We start from the raw sequence: 24440 nt of genomic DNA, 5'->3' as shown, positions 1-24440 counted from the left end.
ATTAAAATTCATGGTAGAGATGTTGGTGTGCATAACATTGCACTGATATGTCTCATAAAGTGGTCAGTGGGTGTGATTACAAATGTGGAATTTATTATTATCTGTAGGTAATAGGTGAGTGGATAAGCATGGTCATAAAAGTCACTGGTAAAACATGATTTGAAATGCTCCTCTCTGATGTCCTCATAACTGGTTTTACTCTCTGGTCTTACCAGGCAGCATCCAGCTTCCTGAGTGAGTGTGATATTGCTGTGAGATGTTGCACCATTATGTTCACTGTGTTGTTACCAACTTGGCTGAAATTTGAAGCTAGCTAATGCTAAGCTAGGTTTTCCTAACTTTAGCTTGTTAACAAAAGTAGACGACGGACACAATGAGGCACATTATGACTTATGTATGAGCGAGTTGAATTGAAACTGGAAACTCATGGAGTTATTGTTTGTTTCACAAACTAGTTATACACTTACCATTGAGGCAAACAGTTCTCTTCAACAAATTTGATGCCAGAGTGACATGTAAGTCTCTCGATAGCCAAGGTCAAGCTCAATGGCATCTCTTTTGTCTAGGCCTTCTCACACCTGGTAATATACCTGGGGACCACCAGTGGTTAACAGGTCCTTGGGACATCCACAGCATAACCAGGAGCTCATGGCAACTCTACTACCTGCCCAGACAGTATTCTAGACCAGTGGTTCCCAAACTTTTACCAGTGAGCCCCCCAACCCCCACCCCACATCATAAATACACATCAATTTCAATTGTTTTCATTGTAGCCAAACAAAATAGCCCAAAACACAAGCGTTATTCCCAAAAGGCCTTTGTATGAACAATTCATATGGGTTTTGTCATAATTTTATATAGTCTGAGTAGACCTAGTTTTAACAGCCTTAACCTAACCCCCCCCCCCCAGGTTGGGAACCAAGGCCCTAGACCATGGGTGCAATGTGCCATCTTATGCTGCAGAGAATACCTCTGTGTCATTGGCTGCTATGGGTATAAAAGGAGAGAAACTCATGGTGTGGCTCCACATCGATTTCTTCCTCTGTCCTAAAGGTGTGGACTTTATTTTTTCAACAGACTTTTCTCATGCCCCTGATATACAAGGACATCTACAGCATGACCAGGGTTGTCATCAGTAAAGCAGAAATAGGAAGTTTACTCTTATTTTTTCCAGCCATTGCTGCTTTTGTAGGGTAAGGTGTTGGTGTGGATTTTTTATGCCCTTAGTAAAAGTGACAGAAGAGAGAATAGAATTGGAACCAGTGAGAGGGAGTGGAGAATGACATGTGGGAAAGGAGCCAAGGTCAGATTTGAACACTGTTTGCTTTTGAGGGCCACAGCCTCTGTGCATAGGGCCTGCAAACTTTAAGCCGCTGTTGCCCCAACCCTACCTTCTTTTAATAACTACAGCACAAAAACCAACCCTGTGTCAATACCAGAGAATATGAATCAATAAATGTAACCTGTTCTCACTCTGTTTTATACCTGGTTAATAAAACACACATCTTTTCCAAACTTTGTGTGAGCCAGAGGTAAGATTGTCATTTTACACTTTTGTAGTCATTTTAACCTTTAAGATCCAGTTGTACTATATGCATTTCTAAAGGCCATTACACTCTGATATGATGCTCTCTGCATGCCAAGTCCTTCTTGTTCCCCTTCAGTTGTGCTCAGTGATTTCGTACCTTCAGTGCTTCACTTTGGCACCTCTCAGAACCACCTGGGCATTCACTCCTCCCTGTGGGCTTTGTCCCGGTAAAACCCTGTGAGACTGCAGCTCCTCTCCCTTTATCAGTCCCCTCCTTGAGCACCCTCACTGTCCATGTAATTCAGCCTCCTCCCGGATTCATCCAGGCATGGAGATCCCTGAGGGGGAGACCTACAAGCCAAATGTTTCTGCAGGAATAAAAGACAGAGGAGTCAGAGAGGGGATTCAGCATGAGTTAAATTCTAAACTGAAAAAGACCCCTTTACTGGATGTGGGAATGTCTCCAATAAAATTAAATGTTTCCTTCAGCCAATTTAAACCATAAAACTGGAGCCTTATGCAGAGTCTGAAACTTTTGTTTACCTTTCAAGCGAGTTAAAAGTATGGAGGTCGCTCGGCGTGCATTGGATGCCTGCCTGTGGATGAAACAGAATAATAGTGGAGCAGACGGACAGAGAATCAGGTACACTGACGGAGCAGAAAATAGACTTGTTTTTGGCTTCACTCTGACAAAAACAAGTCAGACGATCAAACACAAAGAGGAACAGAATTGGACCTCAGCAGGCCCATGGTAATGTCCGGAGGGAATACTGAAAAAACAGAACATAAAACATTTTGATTACACACTCTGGGTGACTTTCAAACCCAGCGTGTGCTTGTGATGAAATACCTTCAGTTTTCTCTGCAACAGCCTGAGCAAGGTGAGGGTTTTTTTTTTTTTGTTTCAGCGTAAATGATGTTTGGTTAAGGTCATTCAATAAGCACTCATTTCAATACGGGCCAGATGAATACCTAAGCATTTCATTTACGCTCAGTGTTTGCTCTGAAGATTACATTAATAATCCACGGAGACGGGGATTATGGGTTGTGGTCCGTCTGATTCAGAAGGCACAGCTGGGACAAACTAAATTGAGGTCATATACTTGTAGAGCAGGTTTGGTGCCATTTGATCCCTGATCTACTTTTATAATGGCATCAATAGCCGGAGCTGGATAACCGGACTTGTATTAAAGCAGGGATAAACCTAATGCTTTTAGTCAACTTGAAGAGAGTGCTATATGTAAAAGAAAACACTCCTATAGAGGTTACATAAAAGGCTCTTTTTACCTCATCCTTACACCGTTTTTTCCTTTCTCAACACCTATGTTAAAACCCCTACACTCACATTTCTCAACACCTGAGGTGTTTTGTTTACCCACTGAGATATTTCTTTACTCTTCTCTGAGTGGGTGTGATCAGACTGCAAAACTGACATCTTCCTCAGTCTCTCAAAAATAATGTGGGAGTTTTAGTCAGTATCACTTTCCAAACTTAAAATATACAATACAGCTATTTTTCTACTGCAGGGAACCTTCCTGGTGACTAAAGGGGCTTTAGGAAGTACTCAATTGTGGTACTCATTTGCAACCATCATCTAAAATGTTAAATGACTTCCAGGAAAGACTTCCTGTCCTGTTCTAATCTCTGCACTGTTCTTCTTCGAGAGCATCAAAATTAAAGCAGCTTTATTTACAGTCCCTTTAGTGGTATAAGCCAGGGAAAAGGCAGCAAATTCCAATGTGATTTACTCACATTTATGGGGAATACATTTTGCCATAATAACAGCATCATGATGCTGAACAAGTAGCCTAAGCGTTGCCAAGTCTGTTGTCTCAGGTGGCTCATGGTAAGTCTATCTTGAATGGTTATGACATCATGGCTAATAAAAGCAGCATGGACTGAATATGTTGTGGCTGATAAGGGACAGCGGAGTGGTGGGAGTGGCTGTGTCTTCCCCCTCTCTCTTCCAACCCTTTCCATGACCTTCTGGAGACATTCTTTTTTAAATTTTAGGGTAGATGCACCTTGGCTGACACTCTGGATTTAGTTTTTCTTTAAGTCTTTGATTTTGGAGGATTGTTAGCTGCACTGTTATGCAGCTATTTTTCATCAGAGACAAATAATTATCATTTAAGAATGCCAGTGATGAGAGTTGGTGTGTTATTAGCATGTATAAGGTCAAGTGGTTGACAAATCTGACAAATTTTCTACAAACAAACCAGAACACTTAACATGCTGATAACCACGACTCCTGCGTGAAAATGTGCAGAGTTCACAAATTTGAATTGACTTGGAGACAGTTTTAAAGTGTAGGAAGTATGACCGTAAAGACAACGCCTCTTTTAACTCTTGTAAAAGGAACCACCAGCAGACCCTGATCAGAAGACCCCAGAGTCCTTGCAGTATAATAAGAGTTCTTTATTATGGCAGATGCTTGACCATGCAATACTCTACAATCTATCAAAATCAATTACACTGAATTCAGAATTGAATCTTTAGCCAGTGCGAACACATGAGGATGGTGGCTGACATTAGACAATAAAGGTGATTTAGTCAAAATCTAAACAGCAATATTTTGGACCTCTTGTAGACACAGAAGAGTTGTCAAGACAGCTGACTGGAGAGTTGTGATAGCAGACTAAACTGGAGAATATTCATACCTCAGTGGAAATGCAGACAACAATGGGCAGAAGGGAATTATATCATCCTTTAAAACAGTAGCTTCTCCAACCTAAAGCCTTAGGTAGTTTTGATAAAAACACAGCTTTTCAACTGTCTTATAATCTAGTTTGAAGCAATAGTTCTTAGCTGATTGAGCCCCAAGGTCCCCCTTCACTTCCCTGATGAGAAACCATGACTCAAGTTTAAAAAATTTCAACCCCTCAAATTTACTGAATGAAATATGTTGTTTTTTGGACCTTTTACTTGGATGGAACAAAACATGACTGACCAAAAAAGAAAAAAAAACAGGACAAAACAGGCATTTTTAAAGTGCATCATCACAGAGGCCCAAAGGACATGCATGCATACTTTATTTAGCTTTTTTTCCCATTTTAACATTCTCTTCTTTGGAGATTTTGAGGAATTAACCCATTATCTAGGGGAAAATTGCTTTGTTACAACAAGCTCATCAGATAAATAAGTTTGGATCTGAACAGGATTACTGTACTTTTTGAAGTTGGGCTGTATAAGGTACTTGGCAACAGTTGTGGCATTAGCCTATTCCACTGTGCATTTCCCCTGATGAGAGTATGCTGGGTGCAACAGCAAGGAAGCAAAGGCTATACAGAGCTACAGACGGGTACAGCTGCTCTATGAAATTTTGAGAATTTCAGGTAAAAATGGGCCAAAAACAAAACAAACAAAATTAAATTGGCCCAAATTGACACCATATCTAAAAAATGTAAGGATTTTATTTCCCCTTCAGAAAGCAGTCAGGTTTGGCACTGTTTTGTAATGCAACTTTTGGCTGCATGTTCTTCTTCCTCAGTGTACTGTCATCTTGGATCTGTTGTTTGGTTTGTGGGCTTAGAAAGACAACATTGACTAATCACATTTCTATGGCAAGTATCTTAGTACTTGAAGTAGTAAACTTCAAAAAATACCATAATATCCGGTTAAGTAAATAACCAACATTTACTTATTAAAACAGCAAAACAGAGTTGAAAAATACATATAAATAATGTCCACTTAGGGCTTCTGTAGGTCATAGACTTTTTTGCACTATGTTTTTTTCAGGAATACATTCACAACTCATGTAAACAGCCCTGAGACCCACTTTTAGGTTCTGACCTACTGTCTTAATGTGTTGCAGATGAAATGTACCAAACCATACAACACTTACATTTCAGAGTTACATAGAAAATGTGGTAAAAGGGTTATTTGTGACTTTGTCACTATCATCTGAAGCCTCTCGCAGACTTGTGTTTAAAATAGGTTGAGCCCCTCAGCCAAGGACCCACTTGTAATGAAGTGCTGTCAAAATTAACCTAAATTTTACTTGTTTTCATTAATAAAATCCCAACATAACAGACATAAACACACGTTTTAAACCAAAGGATCATTATATAAACTAACCATCAATTTTTAATTGGAGCAAATTTAATCATGACAGAAACAGACATCTTTGACACCCCAGACCCCAAGTTTGGAGCCAGTGGTCCATGATATAAATCTTCCGTCTATTTCAAGATTATTGCTTCTCAAATGTAAGGTGAGGCACACTGGTGTGCCTTGAGGGAAGTCTTGGTGTGCTTCAGGAATTCATATATGTTACTACTGCGACTATTTTGGTTGATCTGGTTTGGTTGATTTGGTTTGGAACGTCCTGCAGACTCAGGGAGCAAAAGTGTCAGCTCGGACCATACGTGGTCATCTGAATGAGATGAAACACTATGGCAGGAGACCAAGGAGAACCCCACTGCTGACAAAGAGACATAAAAAAAGCCAGACTGGAGTTTGCAAAAATGTACCTGAGTAAGCCTCAATCCTTCTGGGAGAACATTTTGTGGACAGATGAGACTAAGGTAGAGCTTTATGGAAAAGCACGTCATTCAACTGTTTACAGAAAACAGAATGAGGCCTACAAAGAAAAGAATACAGTACCTACAGTCAAACATGGTGGAGGTTCAAAGATGTTTTGGGCTTGTTTTGCTGCCTCTGGCACTGGGTGCCTTGACTGTGTGCAAGGAATCATGAAATCTGGAGACTATCAAAAAATTTTGGGCTGCAATGTAGGGCTGCAGAAAACTGGGTCTGCGTCAGAGGTCATGGGTGTTCCAGCAGAACAACGACCTAAAACATACCTGAAAAAGCACCAAGAAATGGTTGGAGACAAAGGGCTGGAGAGTTCTGAAGTGGCCAACAATGAGTCCGGATCTAAATCCCATTGAACACCTATGGAGAGATCTCAAAATTGCTGTGCAAGAAGGCACCCTTCAAATCTGAGAGATCTGGAGCAGTTTGCAAAAGAAGAGTGGTCCAAAATTCCAGTTGAGAGGTGTAAGAAGCTTGTTGATGGTTATAGGAAGAGATTGGTTTCAGTTATTTTTTCCCAAGGGTGTGAAACCAAATATTAAGTTGAGGGTGATTGAGGGGTAATTTTGTCCAGCCCATTTTTTATTTTTTATTTTTTTTTGTAAAATTATGTCAATTTTGTTTTGTTTTCTTCAGATTTTTTGTGTTGTTCCAATGCACATAAAGGAAATAAACATGTGTATACCAAAACCATTTGTAATTGCAACAATTTCTGGGAGAAATGGTGAATTTTCAGGAAAAATTCCAGGGGTGCCAATGCTTTCGTCCATGACTGTGGGTGTGCCTTGGACAAAAAAGTTTGGGAACCACCTACACAGATCCATCATTTATTTTGTCTGTATTGTGTGGGAATGATAAACACTGATACCACAATTCAACATTTTTTTATATATATATATATATATATATATATTTTTTTTTTGTTATCAATCCATAGCTCACTTGTTTTGTCAGTGGTACACCTATTTCATTTTTCTCCATCAATGCAAGAAGCATACATACTCAAAACCTGCTTATGTTATAATGATGTATGGATGTTTGAAACAGGTAGTAATGCACAGAGTAGGAATAATTACTAGTGGCCTTAGTGTCTGCTCCAGGGTCCAGCAGGTACTGGGAATGCTCATTTACTGATAACATGATCCTACTTTGATGGGACACCAGGGGTGGAAAATGACTGCAATTGAGCTTTTTTTGAGTACATTTTGAAACCAGTACTCTTTTGTTACTTAAGTAAGTTTTAACCAGAGTCACTCCACTTTTACTTGAGCACTACAGTCTTGGTCCCTTTCCACCTCTGTTGACTACACAGTAGCACAAAGAGACAGAAAGATGTCAGATCACAGTCCAACACAGCAAAAACCGGAGTTTTGTTGAAACACATTTGCACCATGACTGAAGTTATCCACTGAAGTAAAGTTCCCATCTGTGGCATCCGAAACTATGCATAGTCTTCATCTGTATTGCCTTGACTCTCTGATTTGTTTGATCCATCTTACCACAGATTTTCAAGAGTTTCTGCAGCTCTGTCATATTCTAAAATATGTAAGACTTTATTATATTTTACTTTATTATAAAGGTGTGGCTTTACCTGAACAACCTGGTTGGACATCTATTCTTTTGTTGTTTTTGCCCATAAGGAAAGCTCACATTTTCCTGTGCAACTCCTCAGTAGCTACTCAGCGCTTAAAGTAAACTTTTTTTTTTTTTTTTTACATTGCTTGAGTAAATACTACTTTTATCTGAGTACAGTTGTGTACTTTCTCCACCTCTGTGGGACACATGGAACAGATCCCTCATTATTGATAATATATATATTAGTGTTTTCCTGTTGTGTAAATCAAATGGCAAGATGACCCATTCAATACCAGGTGGGCTGTTATGTACAATTAAATAAATCACATCAATATATATGCATACAAAGTTGTGTTTTTGGTGAGACAGAGTGTAAAGCCATATTAACGTATTTCTTGTGTTCTGCCACATTACACCTTTTATAAAGGAAGTAATGATAAAAGGCTCTGTTGCATTACTTCATGTTCTCAATGCGGTTCTTTCTTTGAACACAGGGCGGCAGTGTTGCGCATTCCCTGTGTGGGCTCTAAGCCTGACACACTCAGGCACACGAAACAAAGGCTACTTATATGTATAACCTGCTAACGAGCTGTGTAATGAGCTGCTAAGTCAATTTAAGAAATGTTATTTCAGCGAAATTGAATGAGCATAAAAATGGCGTAATTGTGTCCCCTTCTCTTTAGATATATCACACTTAATATACAGTAAATCATCTTAAAAATATATGGAGTTGTGATGTGTGAAGGTATAATGGGACTTGAAGAGTGTTTAAATAAATATTGTCTCAGGGAAAATGTAGCACATAGTGTTAAAGAAACATTTGTTTTTAGGAAAACCATTGATAGTTATTTTCCACTGTATCCAAAACGACGTATCACTGTTTATCTAATTAACATGGGGCCTCGAATTCAGCAGAAAATCACACACAAGGAGAGCAGAACAAGTTTGAGGATCTGCGTTCAGCCATTGGATGATAGATTACACTGTAACAAGCGACGGTGGAGGAAAAAACCGTGTGATCCCGCCTCCTTTGAACCTTCCGCGTGGCTGTAATTGGCTGACAGCCTCGTCACTCCGCGTGCTCCCAGGTTAGGTTGCTCTGCACCGTTAAGATGCTCAATTGATGGGCGTACTGAGCTGTGTGCGGTGAAAGGAGATACCCTTACGTGTTTCATTGTGGCAAAACAAAACAAAAAAAAAAAGCCATGGTCCCTCCTGGATTTGTCGCTGCTGGTTGCAGGTTTCTCCGCGGCACCCTTCCTCGAGCTCGGCTGTTTTTTCTCCCCGCGCGCGGTGACAAGCGGGCTGGACGATGCTATTGCGGCGTTTTAAAGGGAGAAAAGCTCATGCAAGAATAACAACACGGAGCAGTGCATCGCTGCTAGCTTTCTCGTTTCAGTGTTTCTTACTTTAATCCGGATGAGGTTGTTTGCTTTTGGTCTTTGTCGCACGCGCGGTGGTCTCACACATCGCAGGTACTTTGGGAGAATTGGCTGAAACGCACCTGCCGTGAGATAACCGGAGGGAGCACATGTACTCCTGGTTTCTCATCCAGGCTGCAACATAAGAGTATTTCTATCAGACATCTCTCGCCGTGGAGCATGCACAGCCATCGATCTACACTGGTTTCATATCAAGTACTCGTACAGACCAGTCTGAGTGTGAGGATGACAGCTGATCGCCCCTCCTCTCCCAGGACTTCAATAAAAACGCGCTCTATCTGAATCCGTCCATTGGTAGCGCATTGGAGTGTCAGTTTTAGCCGTGTTTAACAATAGATGGAGCGCAGAGGGATGTGACACTCACCTCTGCCTGATCAGGTTACCCTCACACCTGTCACTGCAAAGAATTTCCGGAAGAGTCCTTTAATCTACACTCATCTGGAGAGATTTTTTCTAGAGGAAGTGTTTTGGAGATGCTCCGTCCGATCACGCCTCCACATTGGAACTATTTCACTCCTTCTTCTCCAGTACTTTGCGTAAAAGCCATGCGCAGGGATCATCCTTGAGTAGCCGATAAAATAATCAGCGCCTCGGTGTCAGCAAAGGCTTGAGCCGCGGGGGATTTGTGTAGATTATCGCCGGACTGCTATTTTGCTCCCTTGGTCACAGTCTTAAGTGAACTTAGAGGCTTTTGATCTGCAGCCTTTTCCCTGCTGCCCCAACCCGCCTCCCAGCACGGACTGCCTGTTTACAAGCCACGCTATTCATAGAGGAAGAGGGGGGTAAACCGGGCTGCATTCATAAGCAATGACCGCCACAGAGGTGTTTGGACCCACATCTGAGGATACGACGCGTTTGGCGCTGCTGTCAGCCCGCGGATCCGGGGGAATGAGACACGCACTAAGCTGCGTGTAGTTAACACTCCCTGTTTAACTGGCCGGTCACATGCCGTGGTTGTGACCGGTTAGAAGTAGCCTGAGCTGCAGACAGACGGACAGGAATCAAACACAACTAGCAGGAGCGATTGAGCACTTTCCGGACCCGTTTTGACTCTCTACCGGGCGACTACCGGAGGATGTTTGTGCCAGGATGCTGCGCTTCCCCGTGAAGAAGATCCGGAAGCAGTTCAAGCTCCTGCTGCTGCTGGTTCTGCTCACCTCCGCCGTCTGGTTTACCTACTTGCACATCAACCAGGGCAAGACCATCAAACTCCACTTCAACTATGGGAAAGGTAGGCTTTGGATGAGAGAACTGCATTTAATCATCCCATTCAGTTCAACTTGTACCAGAAGAAGCATTGATATATTGCCTCTAAAGACATTTATAGGATTTCTAACAGTCTTATTATAAATACCCTAACAGGTTGTACAGTAAAACATCACTATAAAGTAGTGCAGCATCACTATAAAGTCACCACTGTATACAGTCAGCCCCCACAGGGAAATTATAGGGATATTATTGTGACACCCAAGAAGATAATATGTTTAAAGCATGATAAAGCCACTGCAACTTTCTGCAACATCTGTAAGGGCATAATTAGGCGATAGCTGAGGCTGCAGAACTGTTTCAACTGATTAATCTGCTCTTTTTAGGACAATCTATTAATCAGTTAGCACATAAAATGTAAGAAATATGCCAAACTGCTCAACATAGGTTCCTGGGACCCAAACTTGCATCCTCAGGTTGCTTTTTTGTTTAACCAAGAGTAATTCCCCACCAAAAAATCTGCAAAGAAATGCAGCAAATGTTTGTCATTATACACATCTTTCAATAAAGACTTTTAGTTGTTGCAGCTCTACAGGTTAGATAGGTCCGGATAAAAATATACACAGAGAGGGACCTTTTAATTTGATTTCTGTCATAGGATTTATGCCCCTTAAACAATCTGCTCTACCGCCTGATGGATTCTTTCAGAAATGCTGCAATGAAAAAGTGACACACAGAGGCAGCATGTCTCATAAATTAACAACCGTCTTCCTTCTCCTTTCTGCTCAGTAAGGAGCACCATGGTGCTGGCCCGGGTCGTAAGCCAGACCTCCGCTTTCAACATTAATAATCAAAGGGCTGTTCATGAAGGTGCCCTCAGAGGTCACAGACACACCAGTCAGACTCTGCAAAATATCACCGCTCAGGCCGAGACAGATTTCCACCTGCTGCTGTGATTCTCCATCAAATTCAGAAGCTGTTTTCTAGTACAAGTATTAATCAAGAATATACAGAGGAAAGCTGCTGGATTACATAACGTACCGTCACCTATTAGGGATTAAACACAGCTGAGGTGTGCTCTCTCCTGCAGCTGTCTGTGTAAAGTGATACTCAGTGATTATGATGTCCTTGAAGAGTACCAATACACAACCACGCGTATATTATACACCAACACACTAGGATCATGTTATTGTGTCTGATCTGAGCCATGGGGTTTTCCCAGCGATCGACTACATTTAGTTTCCTGATGAGGAGAGTTAGTCACACTGATGACTGACTCTCTGCTGGGTTGTATTTGATCAGGATTTGGGTGAAAAAAGGAACTGCCCTTGAAATAAAATCCACATTTTGAAGGGTAATCTTTGACCCTGGATTAGGCTTCCAATATATGAGAAAAATATCTTTGAAAATCAGTGATATGACTTTGTGAGATGTAATAAATGACCCAATGCTTAAAAAGTATGCACATTTTTAACACTGCTTTTCTAATATCATGTGTTTTTAAGCTAAACAGTCTCTTTTATTTGAAGGATAGATACTATGAGAAAGTAGATTAGCTTTAAAATATTACATCTATGTCAGGTGCATGGGAGAGGCAAACGCTTTACACTGTCTACACAGCAAAAGAAAAACACTGGCAACATTTCAGTACACACTTTTTTGTGCAATTTCTACAGAGTGCAGGAGTTTCGCTGCAATTGTTGATAATTAAGAACATGAATGCTGGATGCTTAAGACTTGTATGTTTTTGCCAGAACAGATATCAGACCTGGGTGATTATTTCTAGTATGATATTGAAGTTTAACATTCTCGTATAGAAGCAATGCTGATGCAATTTGGCCATAACAATACACTATCTGTGTCTTAATGCTGATCTGACTGATCAAATGCATCATAATCCATGGACCGTGTTTCCAGGATTAAATCTTTCATGCGTGAATGAATGGCAAAGACACATATAATGTTCTTTGCTTGTTATTGCATTGCAGAGACTATTCTGTGTTGTGTTTATATGCTTATTGTAATGCAATGATGATGAAAGTGGGGTTTATTGTGCAGCTGTTCCCCAGATTTCAACAGCAGACCTTCTTTACAAAAAGTAGGCAAAAATGCAAGTCTTATGAGCCCTATTCATAACTCGTGAATATTTCTGAATTTAGGTGAGATGCATGTGTGAATGCAAACAACAGATTTTTTTCACCCTGATTTTACCCCTCAGTTTTTCTGCCTGCACCCCTAGTATTTTTCTCCTTTTAAACCCTAACATTGACCAACTGCTGGGAAACTTTCTGCTGAGAGGAACTAATTTGAACTGGGATTGGGCAGTATCTAGTTTTTAATGCCATTAAACCTTTCACAAAATATTTCTGTGCAATTCAGTATCACCCTGGACATTTCAAAACCACATTTTATAAACTACACTGATGAGAGGAAAGTTTAGGTCTTGTTAAAGAGACTAAATAAGACTAAAATGGGATTTTCAGTAGACATTCAAAATCCATGAAATGAGAGTGTTATCTTTTAGGTGAATCTGTAGTCTCTCAGCTGTAGAAAACAGGGATACCAGGTTTTGCAGGCTGAGTAGAACACACTAGCATTGTACCAAATTTAGGCAAGGAGAATTTATGTTTTGGCTAAGAGTTTTGACTAAAATGTAAGGACTTTTTATGGACTAAAACAAGATCTGCAGAGTAGAAATGACTAAAATGTGACTGAAATGGAAAGGAATTTCGATCTAAAGACTAAGACTGCATTTAAAATAGATGCCAAAATTTACACAGATTGTTCCATAATTCACTGGTGTTACCCCACCACATTGCACAGTGTCATATATTTGCTCTCTTTATCTCCCTCACTTAGAAACTATTTGAAAAATAATAATTATTCAGACAGGATCCCAGAATGCAAAGTTATGTTTTGTATGTTTCAAACATAAAGAAGGGCTTTAAATATTATTTATTGTCACATTAGTGAGGTCTGGCTGGCAGTAGGTTCACTCTGCTGGAACCTTATAGAAAGTTAAACTGCTTTGGTGTCCCAGACAACTATCAAGTTGTGATTATTGCGGGTTAACTGATTTGAAAAATAAATCAAGTTCATCACATAAATCAGTTGTGATTTATCAGGATTAATCATGCATTTAAAATACTACCATTTACTTGAGTTCTGATTTGAGATAAAACAATAACAAGTGTGACAAACTATATTTTTAACTAAATTACAATCGCCACGGTATCCCTTTTGTTATTATCTAGAATAAAAAATATCTAGAAATTGCAAACTTAATCAGCAGACAACACATCAACTAAAAACAAACTTCTGCTGCAATGGGAATGCAAACTACTTGCCTTGAAGCCCCTTGTCTTTGACAATGTGGATGATCTGCAGTCTTTGGTGAACCATTTAAGACCTTGTCCATGCAGAGACAAAAACGGTATATTTCTGTTTCGTTTAAAAAAGTTTACCATAAATACGCTATTGTTTCAGGAAATGTCCATGTAAGCACTTAACCACTGAAAACGACCGGAAACACTGTAGTATGAATGCTAAGCCTGTAAGTGGCACTGCATCGCTGCCACGAAAATGCACCAAAAAAGAGAAGAAGATCACAGAAAACTGACATAAACTTTCTTCTAGTTTCCCTTCTGGTTTTTCTCCACATTGGATTTTAGAACTTCTGGTGTATGCTGTTCGCGGTGGTGGTAAAGGAGCATCAGATTTTGCTGTAAAAGCCATAATAAGCTCAATAGCTTCTGCAGCACGAAAAAACCTGCGTATTCTGCCATTGTTGTTTTGGTTCTGGATGCGCATGCAGCGTAGGCGGGCTACACTATGGGTGACGTAATCGTTTCAGTTCTGCCATAACTTTTAAACCATCTGCACAGGCGTGAGTGCTGCTGCTGGAAATGGACACAAAGCATTGCTTTTAAACATGCACACATTACACCGATGATTTTTTTTCATGATGGCAATAAATGGGATACTGTGGCCATTTTTGAATAACCCTGAATACAGTATTACTGTACAACCTTAGTGTGGACAGATAAGCATGTGAGAAAAGAATTTGAGTAGGTTACACTGAAATTTTCCTGAAAGTTTAGTTTTGTGAAAAAGGCTTCAGTGACATGTAAAAGATGGGGCAAGCAGGGAAATTTTAGGGTAGAGTTAGGATGAAAAACTAAGTGTGACACTTTCTTGAGTCCTGCCATGCACTATGTTGTGCATATGTGCCTGATATTGCTGTGTTTAAACATACTAAAAATGTGCTGTGATGAATTCCCTATTTGCCCTCCATTGGCATAAATTATTTTAGTTATAGAGAGCTAATATCTGATAAAGTTGAACTCCTGATCCTTTAGGGCAGGTCTAGACTTTACTTTTTATAATATCATTTACAATTCCCAACATTTACCACCGTCAGCAAGCACTTGGCAACAGTGGCAGTTTTAAGTATGTCCTTTAAACAAGAATAAAACCTCCAGCAGAATCAGACTTGTTGGTAGGCAGCCATATTTTTTTAAAGGATGTGCCAAGATCATGCTATAGAGAGTGAGAAAGAGTGATGGATGGGGAAAAAAACAAAGACAGACAAGCAGATTGTCTAAGTTTTATTGAATTACACATTCTTTAAGCTTTGTGTCTTTACTGTGTCTGCAGTGCTGCTGCTAAATTCATCTCAACTTGCGTCAACTCCTTTCATTCTCAGAAATCACAGAGTCAGACTGGCTATAATGTTTTCTACATCCTTGCGTTCCTTATTCTAAGAATCCCACTAATAATCATATAACCCTCTGTGACTGGTCTGATGAGGAACGAAGTCGTTCTGCTCGTCTGTGCCGGTCCGTGTGCCTAATTGACTGTCTTCCATTTAGCAGGCATCTGAGCAGGTCAACTCACTTAACCTCTTATGAATAACACGTCCTCTCTTGCACCAAGGCTTTCTAAGTGAGACATGGCCATTACTGAAACTGGGGCTCCATGAAGTGTGTAAATATTCATATCAGGCTGGCATTATTCTCTCCACACGCACACATCCTCATTGATTCTTAGTGCTGAGGTGCAGGTAGAAATAATGTCATTTCATTTTTGGCTTGAGTTCTCCCTTATTTGAATATGAAATGACAATTTGTCAAATTTCCATTCCGCTTGTCCCAATTTAGGAGGAAATTAGATTTGTCTCCAGCAAATCGTCTCTTTGAGCGAGCACACATATCAGACAGATTGCTGTGAGTGCTTCAGCCACTAGATAATGTCTCGTTGGCATCTAAACAGCAGACTTATGAGAAATGTAAACATCCTGGCGTAAAGTGCCCCGTTGAGGCTGTGTCTGTCTAATTGTGAATAATGATTGGAGAAGTGTGTAGGCAGTGTGCAGCAGGTGAGTGTATTCTCAGTCTGTCAAGGGTTTCAAACTTCAGTTTACTCACCTCAGTGCGCCCATGTGTTGCTTCACTGGGTCGACATAATGAGAGAGCACAGGCCTGAAACTTTGAGGTGAGCTATCCTTAATGGTACTCTGTAGACTCTCTTTGTACACCAAAACACTCTGAGGGTACCCTCAAAGCTTTGAAAACATACCGAATACATTTTGTAATGTCTATTTTGAATATGCTGAAACACAGACAGAAGTTTGAAGCCTTATTCTTTGCCTCACTGCTTCCTTTTGGTGCATCATGTTGACAGCTACTGCAGTCTGCAGGTTGCTGTAATGTGTACATCCTTACCTTTAAAGTCCCTGTTAAGTGAGAAAATAAAATCTGTCATTTAGAATTTTTGTATGACAGTCCATTGTGTTATGAACCAACTGGCCAAATTTCAGTCATGATAAAAAATTTCTTGGTGTATAAAATTAGGGTCATGAAGATTAAGGTAGTAATATCTGCCCTAGGATGCTGTGGGCATGTCTGGTGAATGTGAAAACGCCTAACCCACACCCAGTCACGAGAAAGGCGATTCTCTCAAATAAAAAAAATGCTCCAAACTGAATAGAGGACTCATCTCTCTGCTATGCTGCTAATTTACAACTCTCTTTATAAGCTACCACACAAATAATCACATTTATATCATGACAGTGGGACAGTTAAGAGCAAAAATGTCTCAAGTTTAAGTTCTCATCTTGCATTTAACAGTTCAGGTATTCTTAATAACTCTTATTCTGAGTTAGGTGACGTTACGTCTCTCTCATTCATGAGACGTCTTTGTTGTTAAGGTGCTAATGAAAACACTCAAGTTCTTGTTGTTGCTCTTCAAAATAAAAGATATCAATGATGATTAGTATTGGAGGCTTTTATTGTGACAGTCTTGGCAGGAGCAGAACATGTCTATCATCAAATACTTCACTTAACGTTGGCATCCCTGCGCTGACAGGAGGGATTTAACTTTTGCTGCTTTGAGAGAGACAAAGCCACAGTCCGCTACTTTAAATCATGCAGGACAAAAGACAAGTGAAATATGGATTAAAACACACCTTCAGCAGGTAAAATGTTTGTTCCTGCTGCATTTGATTCAAATGAAAAATAGACAAGCACTCCAGCAATTGGCCCAGGTGACCTTATGCTGCCTGGCTCTATTTCAGAGCAGAGACAAAGTCAGTTTTCTGGCGCAAATCTCTCTGTTATGATGCTTTTAATAATCCATAGATTAGTGTGGCTGATAGATCTGGCAAATTTACCAAACAATGATTAAAAACACTGGCTGTTAATTTTTAATGAAGGTAGTGCCATTGGCATAAAACAGACTTTTTTGATTAAATGCTCATTGTTTTATATCTTTGTAGCTTTAGAGGGTGGGGTACTTCCCATAGTGCCTCGTGATGCCATTGGGTGCCATATTTGCCCTGCCCAAAATAAACTAAACTACAAGAGTGTTGAAAAACGTTGTAATGGTCTAAATGCAGTACTCAGTCACTCATAGATCTCAGTCTTTCACATGTTTACAGCAACCTTATTCAAACATATCTAGTGTTTGGACACAAATTTTAGATTTCACTTTACAGGAACTTTAATCATTTTTGAGTATCTGGTTGTACAGTGTAACAATACGAACAATTTAACTCTTTGCATGTTTGAATTTCCTTGCTTTGAATCCCATTTTATGTAAAAACATAAAGAAATACCATTCCCTCTTGAAGCAGGCTTTCTTTGTGTTTCCTGGCTTGCCAAAACCTAAAATCCAGTAAGAGATAACATGAATCACAAACTTGCTAATTAACTCTCTCTGCCAGCCAAGGCCATCTGATTTAGGATGGAGTTGAATTTTTTTTTTTTGCACATTCCCATAAAATCTAACATTTGGCACAACATTTGACTCTTCTTCCACACATATTAGAACTATCACCCACCATCCACTCCAGCCAGGCTTTTATATTACACTGAATTGAAGAATTCAAAAAAGTTGTTTTGGCACCAACTCACTGCAGCTTCATAAAAGGTCAGAGAAATAACAGCCTAACCATTAGCCAGAGATGTCTAGCTGCTGTGCCTTCATTATTCTTTCACTGTATGGACGATCTGCTGTGTAAAATTTAAGGTGTTGATATTTTCTAAAAGGCTTAGAAAACTGAGCGGCGAATGGGGTCATATTACTTGAATCAAAACCTGTCAAACATGTAGTTTTCTCTATTGTATGCATATAGTTCATGCTGTTTTGACTACCAGAGAAAAACTCGAACCAGGATAACACTTTACTGCCTAATTAAATCCAAACCTGAACATAACCTTCACATAGGTGTGCAGCCTAAGTCCCCTTAGTGATCTCAGAGTCTGAATGCTCCATGGAGTGCTAACCTGGTCTGAGTTTACCTGGGCCTTAATAGTGTCAGACTATACTCTAAAGTTGCTAGCGTTCACCATTATCTCACTGTTCAAAGGAATCAGTTACAATCAAGTGTCACCGGATCATTAAGATTTAAAGCTGACATCACTGACGGCACTAAAATAACCACAGCTGTACTTAAATGGACCGTCATTTTCTACCGCTAAATTATTCAGTACAGGAGAGAGCAGTGTGATGGACAGATGATGGAAGTGCGATGGGCTGTCCTGTCACTTTCTGGTGTTTTTTTATTGAAGTACAGTATGAAATAGGAAGATCCAAATTCAGGGAGACAATAGCTTCACCCAAAATCTGCCACAACTCACTCCTTCCTAAAAAAGGGAATTTACCATTTTAGAGTCCTGTGAGCATTATCAGAGACGTTGTAGTAGGCTCATTGTGTTGGCTGCATTCACTTCAATCAAAAGAGACTTAAATCTGATTTTTTTGCTCATGTATGACTCATCAATTTTTTTAACAGTGAAAACAGCGTAAGTCACATTGAAACTGATCTTTTCATATGAGATTCAATGTGACAATGCCACTTTCATTTGTGGTACTTAAATCAGATCTATATCTTATGTATTGTAATTGGCTCAGTGTGAACAGAAAAATAGATCTGAACTGAGCATTTTTTGCCTGTAGTATGAACGTAGCCAAAGTAATGTCAACCTGTGGTCACTAACAAGGAAATAAATTCCTTCATGCATTGTGGTGCAACGTTGGGTTGTCAAAATATCAAAAACAAACAAACAAAAAAAAAACAAAACAAAACATGGGGGTGTTGGTAAGGCTTCTTCCCATTTAAAACAACTATAATACCCCATAGTAAGATTTTTTGAAATGATTAATTGATTAGGTTCTTTTTGAAAGTTGGCATCAGTGAAATAAAAAAGACAAAGATATGGTAGGATGTATCAGGATAACTCAAAATCTCTAAAAACTTGGTCAACTGGAAAAGCACAGAGAGAGCGCAGAATCCTTTAAAAAATTCCTGGATCCAGACAGTGATCCGGGTCACTCCAATAATCTAATCAGTTCTTCCTTATGCCATTTCTGACATTTCCTGAAAATTTCATCAAAATCTGTCCATAACTTTTTTAGTTATGCTGCTGACAAACTAACAAACAAACCCTGCCAATCACATAACCTCCTTGGCAAAGGTAATTAATGATGCCTACGGTCCTAATGCTGGTGAAGTTGGTAAATGTACTTTAACACAGCCCCCCCCCACCCCTGCCCACCACCAAAAAAAAAAAAAAGCTTAATTGTTTATGTTTAAACTCGACATAAAAGTTCCTCCTGCCACTGTGGATGATTTATATCACTTTTTAAGATGCCAGCAAAGTCACTTTTCGTATCTACACATCTTCGTGTAGCTCAGAGGATTAAATGGGCTCATGCTTAGCGGGTAAAACGTTTAATCGTTAAATCCAATTCTGAGTTATAGTTTCACATGTTCATTGATTAAATTCATGGAGACAGTCAAGATTCACTGTTTGTTATTGGCTTATAATACTCATATATTAACAAGAGGAAAATAATAGCTCTTGCCTTTCTTTTCCTCTTCCTCTCTGTCTGATCACCTGCAGATATGCACAGGTAACAGGCTTGAATTTGATACATAATGGGAGAGCAAAGGGAGATTGATCACTTGTATACTGATCATATAAAGCTTACTGCAAATTAAAGAATGTAAAAAAAACAAAAAAGAAACACTTTGGCATATGTTGTCTACTAGAAACCCTAGTTAACAGTATGTATATGATACAACTGATATTCTGGCAAGAAAAATCTACCTGTATCGTCTGTACAATGAAATGAGTTGTTGAAGTTTTAGACTGGACCAACAGACCTATGATAGCTGAAGTCTTTTTCTTTATTCAGCATCATTCCTGACACTTTAAAGCACGCCTATTATTTAGTGGCCCGAGGGCCACATGCGGCCCAGAACCAACCCCCAGCCCAGCCTTTGATCATGCCAGAGATGCAGAGGGCAAACTGTTTCGCAAGTTTTCCCAAGTTCCCACAGTATTTCAGACCATGAACGCAACATTCCGCATAGCCTAGTCTACCTACAATTCACTGTGTTGTTTGGAAGCGTGGCTAGCAATGCTGACAGAAGTAGCCCAAAGATACCGAGTGTAAAACATGTCCTTTTCTACTGTAGCTAAAACTGTGCAAATTTAGTTTTCATGCACTTTAAAGATATGCTTGGGTAAGATGTGACCACATTTAATATTTACAGAATTTCATTTTATTTTTTCATTCTATTTATTTTATTTTTATTCAAGTGAAAAAAGCATTTCTACTCCCTCAGGTTATGTTCAAATACAGCTCTGTTTTTGTGTTTTTATGCACTTTTGATGTGCTTTTGTCATGTTGCCAAATCTAAAAGGGAGACTATGAATAAAAAGTGCATATTTTTCATCAGATTTTTCATCAGACTGGTTCGAAATTTGATATTACCAGCTGCTTGGGCGCCGAACATGTCTGGCCCGGCTACATTTCTTGATTTTAAAAATTGGCCCAGTTGAATTTGTAATTTAACAGCCTTGCTTTAAAGTGTGTTTAAGGCACTGAAGTTCTAGGTCTGAACTACATTTAAATGTCAGCATCAATCTCAGTATCAGCCTAAATTAATTTGTAAATACAGGCATATCAGATATCAGCAAAAATTCAATATCTTACATCCCTACTCAGCATATAGTCCTCGACAGATGATCTGTGTATGAAGTAGGGGTTAGTATATGATTGTGATTTCACACACAAACAGGTGCTTGAGTAAGTGAGAAACTTGACTGAGCATGAAGTTTAACTGACTTCCAGCTCTAAGGAACGTCTTTGCTTGAGGCGAAAACTGCAAGCAGGATGTGTTTTCTTACATCACGTCTAAACAGCAGTAATATATAGATTAGTGTTGTATTTGCCTGTGTCATTTACACATCCTTTATGCCTGTCTGGCTTATGAAAAGGCTGGTCAAACAAATATAATTACAGCATAATGAGTAATAGCAATGGGACTTGTGTGAACTGTGTAGGTGTTTTGTGGGGCATTAATTCATATTTCCTGAAAAAGCCAAGGTAGCTGTTGTAACTATAATGACGGGGAAAGCCAAAGAAGATGTAATTAAATAGTTCTCAGATTGCTCACCAGCCAGACTGGCCTTATTTAATCAGAATTTCAATGAGAAAGTGTGTTGGCAGGCAGCGCCGCTGCGCATATTCGATGAGTGCCACATTTATGCGGCCACCCAGTTGTACAACAGCCCCCCTGTTTTCCGGCATCAACAGGTCCACTGAGGAGGCTGGGCTGCTGTATATAGGCCTCTATTGATTAGCCATGATTGCAATGTGGACGGAGTACACACAAACACACAAATATGCTGCCTGTGTTTGTAAAGCGCCACATAATACAGGCACTCACCTCGCATCATCACAGCTCTGGTGGGAAAAGGAGGAAGTCGGAGAGGGGAAGTCTCAGGGGCCTTGACAGATTGGCTGCTCGGTTGCCCATGGAGACAACATATGGGAGAGGAACGTGCCGTGCTGGTGGGATGTTACAGCGCTGATTTTATCAAGAGTGATGCATTCGTAGTCTATTTTGTGCAGGAATAAATGAATTTCTGCTAAAAGACTAAAAATAAAACTGACATTTGTGGAAGCGTTGTCGTGCTGTATTAATATCTCTTGAGTAAAAACCACACACTTTACTCTCAAACACTTGGATATAGTTGCAGTTGAGTATCAAGTTGAATTTGGCTTGTTGTATCTCAGTAGCAACACCCTCAGGCTGGCTCGCTGTCATGGTAACCATGCCCTCCGATGTCACTTTACCTAATTTTAGCTCTTGTGGTTCTCACGGACGGTCAGCATTTTCCTCGGCCGGTTCCACTCTGCCGGAAAAACGGTAATAGACACCACCCGGGTTTGTGTAAAACAAACACAGCACCTTTTTCATGCTATCTTTTATTAATGCAACAATGAATATCAGCAATTACCTGTTACAGATTTGTGAATAATGCAGCTGCACAGTGCACACTGTCCATGCCTGATGAAACGGAACAGGAAGAAGGAATGGAGGGAACAAAATAGCATAAATAACCTACATGCTTACTAAAAAAAAAGCAATTTCCAAGGCAGTCATGCTGAATATCAGAGGTTTATTTCTGACAGAGTTGAATTTAGCAGCTTTTATTAGAACGCAGAGCACAGCGTGGGTGCAGACTACAAGTCTACACCAACAAAGTGGTTTGGGCGTGTTAAACTGGCAACGCATGTGAGCCAGGCTGGGTGGTGAGCCTTTTAAATATTGCTTTAATTTAGGACTGCTGGGCCTTTATTTGAGTGTGAAAGAGCGGCGTTAATCAGATGAAAATGGAGGGGAAAAACGCCCTCATCAGGAGAAATTGTGGAAGGGGTGAAAATGGAAATGTAGCTGTAATAATGTGATGATTTATATTCCTCAGAGCCAAGATGGTGGGCTTGCTCAACAGAAATATTTCTGATTCTGCACAAGCACATAATTCAGTTTCCAGATGGGAGTTATAGCTGAGAAACCTGCATGTTTGCAGTGCTGTGATCACAAAAATGGATCTTTTAATCTGTACATCTGTCTTCACTGTCCTTGTAAAATAATTTGATATAACAAAGCAGTAAAGCTAAACTGCATTACACATGAAGCAGTTATTTCATTTGAAGAGACGGTATCTTTGATGCCTTATTTCATTTAAAGGGCCAGGCCATAAAAACGTACACATGTAGTAGGCGGCTTGTTGTTAGCTTACGTCTGGGGAGATGGAAAGAGGACTGTCAGAAGCTTGACCATGAATCTACTCCACAGCTTATCTGACCACTCCAGTAAATCTCTCTCTCTCTCTCCTTCTGTCTCGGCGCGGTTAATTCCACAGTGGGGATGAATGATATCCCTGTAACAACTCACACTGCATCCTTCATGGCTGTAGAACCTGCCTGGTGGAGGAGGAGACAACAGAAGGATTAAGGCCATTCTTCTGAGTCTCTGTATTTCAGTTAACATATCATGTATGCACATGCCTATTATAGAAAAATTATGGTAATTTAACCTCTTGCTTTATTACACTCTCATCCTCTCACCCTATTTTCTGTTTATAGTGTTGAGAAAAATTTTCATTTTAACCTAAAAAATTACAATACACTGTAAAATCTGAATTCTAAGCTGCTACCCTCAGTGTTTTTTTTATTCATTTCCAGATGGATAAAGGTTTAAACTATCTTCCTGTGTGACAATGTGTGTCCCGCAGAGTTGACAGCTATGTATCTCTTTAAGTAGCGTTTGCACTTCATGCTGGCTATACTTGAACCCTTAACTTGTTTTGTTTGCTGTGAAGTCGCTAGACAAACAGTCCATGGATTGCTCTCTCTTATTTACCCCTGTTTTCTTCAAATACACAATTATGGCCTAACAGGGAGAGCAGCATGAAAAAATGACACTTATTCCTGTTGGTCTGGTCTGCGTGGGTATGTATCTCAGCGCACTGTGATCAGTAACTGATTCAATACACAATTGATGTGAGAATATTTCAACAGCATCAGGTTGCTATTGAAAATTCGTGACGCTGTGTGGTGGTGGCTGCACCTGTGGTGGTGACAGCCCATGTTTCAAAACTTCACACTAGTACATTGGTGCCCTGGTCTTTTAGTGCACTGGTATCTGTTTTTTGTGACCCTGGTATGGAAAAGTCCCCATTTTTAAAAACTACAACTCTTTCACCAGACAGGTGCATAGGTGAGTCATCCAATAATCCAGTAAGTCAAAAGGCAAAACTTCAAAGCTCTCCTTGTTGTGTTGCTGGCTTATCACCACAAACATGCACTGTCGTGCAGAAATACGGAGACATTATGCAGTTATATGGAATAACAGCTGTTTCCATGCAAACTGGTCTTATTGCATTAAGCATCTAACGATGAGGTTGGCAACAGCATGGTGTGAAGAAAGCAACAATTAACTACTATCATCATGAGCTGATGGAAGTGTGCTGCAGTTTTTATGATGCACAAACTTTCCAGAGATTAGGAAACAATTTCACCTGTGGCACCTTTACGATGACAAGGATGTGGTTGTTTTCTTAGGGTTTCCTTCATGAAGAGAAGAAACTTAAAGGGGGCAAAGGGGGCTTTTCCAACAGAAATATGTGCCCTTGGCCTGTCCACAATCCTCTCAATTACCAGAAAAATCCATTTCCTCCCCCCTCTTTTTCTCCACCTTTCAGAAAATGTGTGCTGAAACAAGACGTTCTCAGATTTTCCCCTAAAGATTTCATATGGGGAGTTAGCACCGCCCCCAGATTCAGCTGGTCCTC

General features: G+C 40.0%; 1 protein-coding gene across 2 annotated transcripts in view; it reads left to right on the top strand.

Annotated features, from left to right (window-relative positions):
* The first annotated feature begins 8788 nt into the window (after window positions 1–8788).
* Window positions 8789–24440, top strand: part of b4galnt4a (beta-1,4-N-acetyl-galactosaminyl transferase 4a) — a 294875-nt gene continuing 279223 nt past the window's right edge. For both annotated transcript variants that reach the window (XM_041796610.1, XM_041796609.1), the window contains exon 1: window positions 8789–10312. In XM_041796610.1, the coding sequence (XP_041652544.1) occupies window positions 10171–10312 (142 nt within the window). In that variant the 5' untranslated portion in view covers window positions 8789–10170. The remainder of the gene's footprint in view (window positions 10313–24440) is intronic.

Source organism: Cheilinus undulatus, linkage group 9 (genome assembly GCF_018320785.1).
Source record: "Cheilinus undulatus linkage group 9, ASM1832078v1, whole genome shotgun sequence".
Lineage (NCBI taxonomy): Eukaryota > Metazoa > Chordata > Actinopteri > Labriformes > Labridae > Cheilinus > Cheilinus undulatus.
The sequence above is the reverse complement of the archived record's forward strand: the minus strand, read 5'-3'. Positions and strand labels throughout refer to the sequence as shown.